This window comes from Chenopodium quinoa, unplaced genomic scaffold (genome assembly GCF_001683475.1).
Source record: "Chenopodium quinoa cultivar QQ74 unplaced genomic scaffold, ASM168347v1, whole genome shotgun sequence".
NCBI classification, from domain to species: Eukaryota; Viridiplantae; Streptophyta; class Magnoliopsida; order Caryophyllales; family Amaranthaceae; genus Chenopodium; species Chenopodium quinoa.
In genome coordinates, this window is record NW_018744151.1 from 2,242,716 (window position 1) to 2,255,800 (window position 13,085).

At 33.5% G+C, this 13,085-nt stretch overlaps 1 protein-coding gene across 1 annotated transcript; it reads right to left on the reverse strand.

Annotated features, from left to right (window-relative positions):
- Positions 1-11,135, reverse strand: LOC110693556. Its single transcript, XM_021870683.1, has 5 exons — positions 10,338-11,135; positions 4,784-4,833; positions 3,965-4,042; positions 1,472-2,087; positions 1-770 (listed from the first exon to the last, which is right to left on the reverse strand). Exons 1-5 carry the CDS (start codon positions 10,491-10,493, stop codon positions 216-218), a joined length of 1,455 nt encoding a protein of 484 aa, XP_021726375.1. The 5' UTR covers positions 10,494-11,135; the 3' UTR covers positions 1-215.
- Between the last annotated feature and the right edge of the window lie 1,950 nt (positions 11,136-13,085).

Here is a 13,085-nt window from a genome sequence, read left to right on the forward strand (position 1 = left end):
TAAAAGGAGAAACACAATGAATCTACCATAACTATTGCTCTTATCATAAGGCTGTACATCTTTTGGTTAGTTAGTCGTTTACAACTACAAAAGGAGGGATCGTTTGCAACAAAAGTTGAGTTAAGGTGAGAACTAACACTGAGCACAGAGGATAGGGGAAGTTAGGAGGGCGAGAAGAAAAAAAAAGCTATGTTCCTACATACTTTCTAGCCCGTCTACTTGACTCTAGCTCTCTTTCTCACCTTCATGGGAGTTTCAGCTTGTATACCAGCATTACCCCGTCTAACACGCCCAACTTTCCCTCGCTTTCCCTGAATTTTCTTTGTTAAAGCAGCTGATTCTGCAGAGGATGGTGAACCCACAATGCCAGGAGGTTGACCAGACACTTTGCGAGCAACAACAATAGACGTACCCTGAGCATTATTTACCGCAATCACTGGCTGGTTCAAAATCTTGCTGTTGAAGGGCCGAGCACTTCTTGGTTTTGCTGTTGGTTTGTGCATTGGTGTATTCGGAGTTTCTGCAGCACCAAACTTGTTGCCGGTCACTTTATAATGTTGATGTAACGTCTTAGTAACTAGGTCTCTAAATACTAATGCACATTTGTATTCTCTTGTACACTTGGAGTAGAAAACTAGAGCGTTGTTGGCAAGAAGCAACAAGTCCCGCAGAAGTTCAATTATTGATGTGATGCTTTTGTTGGCGATTCTTGATCTGATTGTGTCAAGATCCATGTGCTGTCGTATGATCCTCTTATATCTAGCTCTCTTCTGCAACGACAAAACAGATTAACAATTGCAGAATCAGCAACATGGCTCAAAACTTCAGAAGTAGTCATTTAAAGAAAAAAAAAATGGACTAAAAAATAATCCTAGCTCTTAGAAGCAGAAGTCTGATGCAATAGTGATGCGACTCCATCCCTAATTATCTGTTAATATTTAGTAAACTTGAATCATCAGCTACTTCGTATAAGATACTAGCAATGAAAATTTGCATAGTACATATTGGGAGTTGGGTTACACTACCATGGAAGTTGTTATGGAACTTGCAAAATTACACAAATGCATTACCATTATCCTCTTATATTATTACTTATCATATGAGCTGAGTGCAAGGTGAATAACAAACAAAAAGCAGCATGGAGTAAAAAAGCAACATGAATTTCAGTTAACAGCTATGGCATAATTAATTAGCATGGTCAACAATAGAAATAACAGTGAGGAAGATTATAAACATCAGTATTTGGTAGAGTTGAACTAACTAATCATTTCACTTCATTTCCCATTGTAATAATACCCTAAAATTATGATCAGAAATGTCCAAGTTTAATGTCCTCCCTAATGAGCCAAGTCTCTAATACTCAATGCTCAGTAGTCGCTCCCTCTGATTACCATGCATCTGGGACAAAGGGTTGAAGGAAGGCGGAAGAGAAGGGGAGGGGGGGATTATTAAAGAATCTAACTGTTCATACCTGGCTATCTAGTCGGCGCCTGAACACAGAGGCATGTTCATTCTCCATTATAGAATCTAAGATCTTTACAAATTCATCCATTCCCTGCTCACTCGTACATGGATTCTGAACATTTGCATCGGGAGCTATTACAGGCTGGACATTGCCTTTTGTCACTTTTTCGTTAGCTACAGTTATCATTATATCAGGTGAACACCTCAAGTTATTTTCTCCAACACTTCCACCCTTTCCGTCCTTGTTCATCTCCTTTCTTCTCCTCTTCCCTCTTTTCTTCTTGATGTGTACTCCATGCTCCAAGAGCATGGTTTCCGCTATTTTGTCTATACCAGGAAACTTCTCTAACCTTATACATGGCTCCAAAACCACAGGCTTTCTCTCTCTCTTCTCTACTGATGCTTCAGTAGCAGCAGCTTGGCACTGTGGTATCGAATTTTCCCGGGTTTCCTGAGTGAAACTACCAGCAGATGACCCATCCCGGGATACGTCTTTACCAGATGATTCATTTTCTCCTGATTTGACTAAAGGTTCCAAAGACTCAGCTGCACTACAGCCAAGATCAGCATAACTACACACTGCTTTCTCAGATTTCAAAGTTTCAAGTTTTGTTTCTAAAGAGCTGCAAGAAAATTTATTTGACATAAATTAGTGTTAATAGACTTGTGACTGCAGTATAGAGTTATACGCTGGTCAAGGACTAATTAAGAATAAAAGAAGGGAACTAAGTACTATCATTGAACAAATCTAATAAGAAATCTATCTAAAAAAAAAAAAACAAAAGGTGATCATAGTGTGTCTTACAACTTTACCGAGGTCTATCAACAATGTTGCTCTACAGGTTCATTAATGTTGCTAGAATCTTGTGTTATTCTATGTTTACAGTGCTTCTATACAACTCCTTGCATCCCATATTTAACTTCCCAAAACTAAAGAAGTATGAAGAGGTTCCATATAGATTGTTAAAATAGAAGTTTAAGAATTGATAAAAGGAAAAAGGTTTTTATGTAATGGAAAGAAAAATTAACCTTCACCTAAATAGAAAAATTGAGAAAGAAAAATGTTTTTATTTTTGAAAACTAAAAAGGAAGCACCTCTGAATTAAGTAGAGCTAAAGAGAACAAAAAAAAAAAAAAAAAAAAAAAACTGTATCCACCACCAAAGCTCTGTTTGTTTTGACGGAATACATTATCCAAAAAAATGATTATTCATTTTCCATTGCTTGGTTAGTAAGGATGGAAAACAATTTTATTAAAGGTGGAAAATAGTTCTCTCAAAGGTGGAAAATGTTTCCTTTTGAAAAGAAGATATGCCAAAATTTCTTCCCTATTCCTTACATTCCTAATCTCTACTCTCATCAATCTCTTCCCTTCCACTTTTATTTTTCCCTTTCTCTATAATTTTTGTTGCAAGGAAACAAACAAAAGAAAACTATTTTTACAATTGTGCTTTCCCTTGAAATGATATTCCATTGAGAATCATTTTCCAAAAACAATTTTTTCGTTAAAACAAACAAAGCCTAAGTGTTAATTGGTAATTCTTGACAATAATATATAAAAATCAAACTAAAGAAGAAGGGAAGGAAAATTCAGAGGTTTCTTCCACAAAAAAAAAAAAAAAAAAAAAAAAGAGAAATTAGCACTTACTAACACAAAAATTCCTGTATGAAAAAAAATATAGAACACATACATGAAATGCAGCAAGGGTACTAAACAACTTTATAAAAAGAACCCATTCTACAGTGCAACCAACTTCAAAGTACGGATTAGGTCTTCAGCAAGCACTTTCTGTGCAAAGTTTTATCTATCTCATGACTCACCTCAATGCTTGAATGCATTTCTTCTATTACATAGAATATTCTAAGCTATTGTCTAACACTTATTGATTGGGAGTTTTGGGGCGATTGTTTGCTTGTCTCAATTCCTATACATACATAGAATATCCTAAAGCTATTGTCCAACACTTATCGACTGAGGGGGTCTTGGGACAATTGACTGCTTGTCTCTATTCCTATACATACATAGAATATCCTAAAGCTATTACACTTATCGATTGGAAGTTTTGGGACAATGGTCCGCTTGTCTCTATTCCTATACATACATAGAATATCCTAAAGGCAAGAATAAGTGAATTAATAAAACTTTTAAAAAATAAAAAAAGAAAAGAAAAAAAAGGCAAACTTGACTTAAGAAATAAATCAGGCAACTATCGCATTTGGACTGTTGTACTTGTATTGGTCAAGATAATAATCTGCAAACAAATATTAAAACCTCAAAAGCACATTTTCGTGACTTGTAGAATCTGTTTAACCACCCCTCCAACTCCCACAATTTCGGCAACAACAGTCAAATACTCAGACAAATTGGAATAAACTTTAGCCAGGTTAGAGGCCAAACAAAGGGTCGAGGACAAGGATTTGATAAGGTGGCATGAATGCATTAAAAAAGTCAGCTGCACCACAAACACCATGATTGTCACATGTCAATTAATATTACTTACCCAATTGATTCCTCTGATTTCTCCAACTCTCTACGTAATTCATTTACACGCTTTTTCCGCAACTCTTCAAACCAAGCACTAGGATAAACCAAAATACAAACAGCAAGTTAATTACTGGCAATTTTAGAGGTTGAGATTGAGAAAGATATTATTTCAGAGCAAAATGGGTTATATAACACAAGAAAAAAAACGCCTTACTAGTTATTACAACCCAACAAAGCATATATAAAGACTATAATTATTTGCAATCCCATCTTATGACATGCATAGATCTGTACTCGGCATATAAAATTGGACTTTCTCTCACATTTTTCAGATACTACAGTCTTCACAGTAAGGATTTTATTTTATTTATTTATTAACTTATTTTCATTTAGGTGGAAAAAGGGGTAGACGAAGATTAAAACTATTATACTACATTACTGCTAGAGTCAGTAAACATGGGAATCTAATGTTTCTGCCAGAATCCATTAGTCGGTTAGTCCTCTCTAACAGACATTATTATCATAACTCATACTTTGTATTTCAAGTTTACTCCTCACTTTTAAACATTAATAGTAATTCGTAAATGTAATCTCATTTTGGGTCAACTCTTCAGCCAGACAACAGACAGTAGATGCAAATGCCAATGAGAAGAGTTTGACATGGCACATAAATCAACAAAACAAGTTTTGGATCATATTGTAAAGTGCTATAGTGCAAAACTGCAAACAGATGATGATGATTGTTTAGTTTGTTAAACATTTAGAACATAATCAAATAGTCTGAACTGAACCAACTTAAAACAGTGGCAGCAATTCAGCAAAGCACTATACTTACGAACAGTCAGAATAACACTCTTGCAGCACCTTAAATTTAGCTTTGCACACCTGCAGTTATTTAATCATCATATTAGATATTAGTTAAATTATCATGGTATATAAAAGGAAAGCAAGAAACTAATACAGGAGGCATCAACAGATGAAGGGAAAATGTCAAATCCCTTGGTCCAAACCAATCATGAAAGATCACAAGCGACAAATTATCTTAGTAACTATGTAAAACATTTAACTAAACCAGGGACCTAAACCAGGGACCATCAAGGTAGTGCAAACAATGAAATACATATCCACGAATTACCATCATGCATATATAATATCCATACCAAAATGTATGGCCCAGATGCAAAAAGCTCACAAGAACAAACTTTCCAATAACATGCACAGAAAATTTCTCAAATTAGTGTTCTAAAGTTCCAATGTTATAACCAGATCATTCTCAGAATAAGTAATATATACTTCATACTAAAGACAAACTTGCTTTCTTGTGTACCCAAATCTGATTTCTAAGTAGTATATAAAGTTTTAAGCAAAGATTGACAGCAAAATATGCACCACTTAGTATGTGAAGTAGTAATTCACATTCTATGAGGATTGCTTAACATAAAAGTTCAAAGTAGTATAGAAACTATTTTAAGCTTCAAGCACCTAACTACAGTCCAAAATGTGAATTCAAGAGGTGTATAACAGAGCCCTCTTCTTACCAGGCATTACAGCCCCATGAAACAGTAACATCGGCAGACTACTACAAACCCATAGTTCTAGTCCATCCAGCGCTAATATCAAAGTACTAACACAGCAAATGATTAACACCCAGCTCCATCCAACAATCAATAATTAATGACCAAATACTGCCCATAATCAGTAATAACTCATAACCTTGAAAATAGAGGCAAAACTCCATAGTACACAAGAATATAAGACCTTGACTAATGCTGTACAAATTGCAGATTTCAGAATTTCAATTTCCTATTTAAGAAGCTATCATAGTAATAGACATTAGACAATATGTAAGTCCTCTTGATAGCAAGCAAATTGGGGAAAGGATATCTTGCTCAATATCATCATAGTGCAGTCAGCTGTATTCTGTATGAGGTTTAATTTATAAATTGAAAATCACAGCGAAAGCCAAAAAGAGTGCAACCAACTTCTGTAAGTGCACAACAGGAAGGAAAATAAGACATGTCCAAAACACACAATAGACAGCATCGTCCTGTCAATCATATAATCAAAAGTTACCTGTCACATTAGCCCTACGTTTCTGTTATTTTCACATTAAGGTTATTTAAACACTTAAGAGTCCAGAAAAAGCTAACAGCAACCAAGATTTGATTCACTAAAAAACACTGGAGTGCACAGATTGCTTGCCCTCAAAAAGATAAGAGCTCCAGTGAGCTATCCAGCACAAACATGCTAATAGTTACCCGGGGGAAAGGACAAGATATGAAATAGAATTAAGGATCTCTTATGAACTCTAATAACCTAGAACTTTAGGTTCCAGTATAACAGTATTCCATGATCCTGCTAACCAATTCATCGAGGCGGTAAAGATATAAGACATCTTCAAAGACCAATTAGTAGCAACAACAGTTACAACACATATTCACAGATAAATGAAATAAAACTCCAAATAACTGTTAGGAAATAAAATTCAGGATATTTTTAACCTGCAGTTGAAGAGCAGTGGGCATGCGTTGGTGTCAACAAGTGTTAAATTGGCGATCTCAACAAGAACTCGGCAGCTCAGCTTATGGTATATGTTTGGATAATTTATTTAAGGATTTTTTTTCTCGTGAACTACCTAATAAAACCTAGATTTTGTGATAAACAACATATTAAAAACAATGTTATAAAAAACTACCTGATAAAAGGTAAATGTTATAAGAAACAACCTAATAAAAGGTAAAATATCGTAAAATACTTCCTCTAACGAATTTCCACCTTTGACCCACCTCAAAATACCCCCGCAACCACCGCTTTCATCCCCAACCAAAACAACTAGCTTAGAATTGCCTCCACCACTCTGAAACCACTTGCCAACCCCAAAACTACCACATCTAACCTCAAAAACCACCACCCCAAACAGCCCAAAGCACAAAACTACCCTCACAAACTCGAAATATCCCCCAACCACCCCAAATATAACCTTATCATCTTGAAAAACAACCCCGCAGGGATTTCTGGGGGTGTTTTGAAGTGAGTTAGCGCCGTAAAATTAAGTCATAGTGGAATTTTGGTCAAATGTAGTATCTTACAACATTTTACCTTTTATTAGTAGTTTCTTACAATATTTTTTAATTAGGTAGTTTCTCATAAAATTTCACTGATAAAAAATCAATTTTTTTTTTAAATGAGAATATATTGTGCTATATTTATTCCAGATTTTAGTGTTGTAGTTAAGGATAAATTGTATGAAACTAGGAAAGAAAATTTCTTGGTTAAGTTGGTTTCTTCTTAATTGTATCCTAGTAGTATTGTGTTAGAGGGACTGATTGGGTATATAAATAGCCAAACTAAAGATTCATATGCCATTGTTATTGATATGTGTGAGAAATACAACTTTAAGGTATGGGATTGTATTGCTGATAACAATTTTGATTAATAATACAAGTTGGGACATGGGTTTACCAAGTTAAACTATGGTGTGTGTGCTTTGCCAATATGATTATTCTCTTACTATTTCTAACCAAGTTACCGATTGTATCAAAAGCCAAGGGTTGAGATGCATAAAGGATAAAGGTGGATGGAAAATCAAGATTAAATGAAAGAATTTTAGGAAATTTGTTGAAATGCAAATGGAATGAGATTACGTGCCGTATCGACTATGTGGTTGGCCCATGCAACAAAAATCAAGTACTACCTCCGTTACATATTAGTTGCAACTTTGAAATATTTTATGTCTCACAAATAATACCCCAAAGTTGCAACTAATATGTAACGGAGGTAATATGATGTTCTAAGGAAACGAACCTTAGAAAATAGACAAAATCTTTGGCTAACAAGATATTTCACAAGGTATGACTGGACTCGAGATGGAAGACAATAGAGAGTTAAATCATGTAAATCACTTAAATAGCTTGAATACTTCTACTAGTGACCTTGCCAAATAATACAATAGTGTAATTTCTTCTTTAATGGTAGGGAAAACGGAGTTGGCTTTAGAAGGGACGATTGTTCTTCTAAGATGATTATCGGTGTTTCAATGATGATTATCTATTTTTGAGACCAAGTAGACTTAAGGAGATGATTGTTAGGAAACAAACCCAACATGGTAATGGTGATGGGTTCCGAATAATATGAAACAATACAGTTCATTATTGGACTTGCAAAGTAGCAATTGAGGAGCAATGGGCACACATCATGATAAGTACTCCCTCCGTCCACTTTAATAGGTCACATTTGGTTACTTAATGATTATGTAATTGACCTTAGATATGATAATTTATAAAATCATAATTACCTTTGATGATTTATACAGTTGTTAAAATCAAACAATCAAGCTCATTATAATTTAAATTTATTTATAACTACAGTTAAAAATAAAATAAAAGAAAAATTTGTCAGAATGGTCCTCTTATAATGTAGCACAAAAGGTTCTTTTATCACACTTAGGTGTTGAGAGGGTTTTATGACCGGATTTCGACCATTAACTTTTTTTCGGCTAAAAAAAGTCACGTGTGTTGTATATGACCAATCCTTTTTTTTCCCCTTTCCCCACTTTTCCCCTTCACCTGGTTCGATTTGTCTTCAATTGCATTCAATTTTAATGTGATAGACTAGAATCGGCATTTGATGATTTTTTTTCACAAAATAAGGTTCGTGTTGAGGTTGACGATGAAGAAATTAGGGTTTAATAAAGGAGAAAAGGTGAAAAGGGGAAAAAATGGATTTTTGTGCAAGGGCATGTGAATTTTTTTGGTTGGTAAAAAAAAAAGTCAATTGCCGAAATTCGGTCAAAGGACCCTCGTCACAACCTAAGTGCGATAAAAGGACCTTTTGTGCCACCTTTTTTGTAAAAAAAAAACTTTACAACAAAAAGACCTACTTAAAAGGACCTTTCTGACAATACTTCAAAAATTTTGACATGCAAAAATTGCCAATTGATGGTAGAAAGCTACTATTAAATCAAATCAAATCCCTTGTTCCTTCTCTCTCTCCACTGTCCACGCTCTGACTTTACAACCTTCACATTTACGGCAACAACTATAGATGTGCCACCATCTCCACAACTTTGGCACAACAACAAGAACGAAGAAGCTGCCAATGACATAGTCTTGGCCTGTGGACAGACAATTACCAACACGGGACAAAAAATGGCAATGAGGTATGAAGAGGTGCATCTAAAATAATGTTGGTGACATATGAAAAAGACTTGCTGAAAGTCAATTTCATTTTTGAATTCTTGATGAAAGACAATTTGTTATAAATATGAGATCAAATCAATATAAAAAAATATGTGTAATATATATATTTAATCTCATATCTCTAATACAATTTCTGTACTATTTTGGAGAGAATTAGGAATGAAATTCCTTAATTTAATATAGAGTATTTGATATCAACTACGAGTATTGTCTATTGAGATATTGATATTAGGAATGAACAAGTTTATATCAGATATTTAAGTGTTGATATCATATACAAGTATTAAATAGTTGATATCCATATCAGATATGGAAATGCTGTTAGATGTTTAAAGACTTAAAGTTGATATCATACATTAAAATGTTGATATCATACATTAAAGAGTTGATATTACATATTGAAATATTGATATCATATATTAAAATGTTGATATCATTAATTATTTTCACTTTTATCTCCTTATATGTAGGCAGTGCAGCCTTGTAAGCCTTTACAAAAATTTATAGGTACACCGAAAGAAAGGTGAATGTGAACCAAAGGGTTTTTTCTAAAAAAAACTACTCTTGGGTGCACCTACCACTAAGCTCTAAGTGCACCCGGATGTTTACTAGATGGAATAGCTTAAAACTTTATGTGATAGAAATGTGGCTTATTAAATTGGAAATAACAGAGTAAGCAACATTCTATATTTAGTAAGCTCCTACAAACTTTCAAGTTAGCCACATTATCCTCGATCTATATGTAAGCTTCAATAAAGCCCATCTATATTAAGTTTTAGCTCAACAATAAACTTATTTAACCTAGATAGATCACTCATCTACGGCGAATATTAGGATACATAATCCAACCCGACCACGCATAAAATTCATTTTATAAAAAAAAATTAAATACATATGGGTAGATTATCCATTGAGTAAACGTAACAATATTCCAAAACCATCACAACGCCATAAAATAATGACAAAAGGCAAAAACCAAATTTGATTTTTAGAGAATTCCACCAATCATAAAATAATCCTGATACGCTACACCAATCATAAAATAATACAATAACAAAGATATTCATGAAATAATCAAACCTCATACATTATGACAAAATAAATAAATAAATTAAAAAGCATATATTATAAAATCAAAATAAAATGAAATAAAATAAAATAAAAAAGAGAGGAGAGAGAAAATGGATATACCCTAGGAGTAAAAAAGTAAGGGTAAAGAGAACGGGTTTGGAGCTCCGAAGCAACAGCATCCCAATTGTGAGAACCATGTCTAAGAACAGCCCCACCTAAGATCAATTCTTCCCATGTACCCCATCTCACCTTATCATCCCCTCTTTCCTCCACCATTTAACCTTAGCATCCACTACTTTCTAGAATTTTCTAGAAACCCCAGATCAAAATAACTCTAAATTATCAAACAGATTACGCAGAAACCCAGAAAATGGTTTCAAATTGTAAAGGGATTCCGTTTTCTGGGTAGAAAAGCGGTTTTCAGGCTCAATGAGAGCGGTTTTCCGGTAGAATTTCCGGTTTTGCTTTTAAAAAAAAAGTAATGGTTTTTTTTTTTTCAAATTTCCTATTTTTGGAATTTGATGATTTTAATACAGTAAAATTTTTAGGAAGGATAAGTGAGCGTAAGACATGGGGTTGATAGATTCTATTTGAGAAAATGAATAATTTTTACTTTTTGATTTTTTATATTTTTATGAGAAACTTTGAAAATTGAATGAAAGAGCGAAAATTGTAGAGAGAGAAATTAGAGAGAGATTGTCAGGGGAATATGGATGATGGAGAGACATAAATGGAGAGAGAAAGAGTGGAATTTATTACTCCGTATTTTTTTAATGACTGTAATATATTATTTTATTTTTTTTTGTCACTATTTTGTATACACAAAGTACTACTCCGTAGTTTTAATTAAAAAAAAAAAAAGAATCATAGATTATTACAAGCACTCATTTTTCTACGTATAAAAGTTGTTAGATGCTATAGTCATGTGTCAATTAGAAATTAACCAATTATGTTAACCAATTTTAGAGTCAATCAAATAATTAAAGTATGAGGGTTTCAAAAAAAAAAAAAACGTAGTAATTAAAATATGATACTTAGTTTTTGACTTTACCAATGACCCATTATTAAGCATAAAAGATTAAAAGGAAATCATTGTGTCATTTGTGGATGTTGGTTTAATGCCTTAGAAAATGTATATAATGCCAAGTTATTTTTAGTGGTTGACACTCGTAAGTTATTCAAGAAATAATTTGATTATATCTAATCAGATCAAATCAGATTTTATCTTTAAAGTGGGATAAACCAATAAAGGGAAGAAATCAATGGTTTTTAATGTCTAAATCTGATTTGATGTGAAATCTAGAAAATAAGATTTACAGATATAATGACTTGTCTAGCCAAAATCAATCCTAAATTGTAAATAAGTTTTGTATAAGAATTTTCGTATTTTATCGAAGAGTTGTCTAGATAATAAGATTATTTTGTATTTGGGATTTCATTCACAATTCTAGCAAAAATTGTTATTGCAATGTAAGCTACAAAGCCTACAATCTCATTTAGACTTAATTTTGATTTGAGTAAATAATTCAGTCAAAAACAATGTGTCAAAATTGTTGATTTTTGTTTTATGACAAGAAAATAGTTGCCATTTCTAATAACCAGACAAGTTGATCACCAAAAAGTTTTGTTGCTAGTTATTCTGGTATAAGTCTTTCAAGTAATTAGCACCACTATAAAGTTGGCAAATTGCCTACATTCATTTCCTGGTACTAAAGAAACCACCTTTTCTGGATGGTCTTGGTACCTTTGTTAAGGTTTTTTTTACTTTTTAGTTATTATTATTGAGTTGTATCTATTCTCAATTTGGATTTTAAAATTAGGCATTTTTATTGAGAACATGTATAAATAAGAATCATAGAGAAGAGAAAAACAGTATTAATTTGCTCGGAGTACATGTAAAAATATGTAGGCTAATCGGTCAGTTTTTAGGGTAATATCAACATAAGAATAATCATTCAAACATGTAAATAATGCGCATTGAGATGAAGGCAAAAAATAATTTACAGATTGAGGGACCCATCCAAATTCTTAAAGGGACAAGGAATAAAAATTAAACTTCTCAAATGAGGTTGATGAGGTTTGATCTTTATCACAGTGAAGTGTAAGCAATATTCAAGAAAGGCAACTAGACCAAATTCAATCCAAAGGCAGCCATTAGTGTTTTCTACTTCGGGTTTGTTTAAGAAAAAACCCCTCAATATCTCTGGATATACCCTCGTAACAATCCCTCCCTCCCTCCTTCCGCCTTCCACGAGTCATGAGAAGCCAACGCGCTCTTGCTACACGCCTTAGCCATAAGTAGTTAAGATTAACCCTGCAACAAATACTCCATAATGTTTAGTTGATGTTACTAAACCTTAGAAGTCCTTGTAAAACATCTCAACTCTCTTTTTCTCACCAAGAAAGACATTCCATCACCCAAAAACATGGACCAACTGACTAGTGACTACTATTGCACATTTGCACTTTGTCCAAAATGCTTACCTCTAAAACTAAATAGCTAAGTGGGTCACAGTTGAAAACTACTCTACCCTCCTTAATCTCAATAAATTTGGACCAACATAAAAACAAAGAATGCATAAGCATATGGCATTGTCCCACTGAACCATACCACTAATTTTAGTGGCTATTAAGGGCCCCTAACTAGTGTATAAAGTAATTAAGGAAATTAAAGTATGTCCACAGATCACTATATCAATCTGTGCAACAAATATTGTAGTAATTGTAGTATGTGCTATCTTCTGAAACACAGACAAGCCCATCCAACCAGTATCCAAGAAGTAAAACTATATGAAACACATGCTTTCTTCTATATGTACGGCTGTACGCGTTGGTGTTCTCGGAATTTGTATGAAGGAATCTCACAAA

Bases quoted from the DNA above. Each gene is read 5' to 3' on its own strand.
- LOC110693556 (XM_021870683.1), bottom strand. From the start codon at position 10,493: ATGGTGGAGGAAAGAGGGGATGATAAGGTGAGATGGGGTACATGGGAA. The intron at 4,834-10,337 runs GTATATCCATTT...AAATAACTGCAG, and splicing joins CTTACTTTTTTACTCCTAGG to GTGTGCAAAGCTAAATTTAA. The intron at 771-1,471 runs GTATGAACAGTT...TTGTCGTTGCAG, and splicing joins GGCGCCGACTAGATAGCCAG to AAGAGAGCTAGATATAAGAG.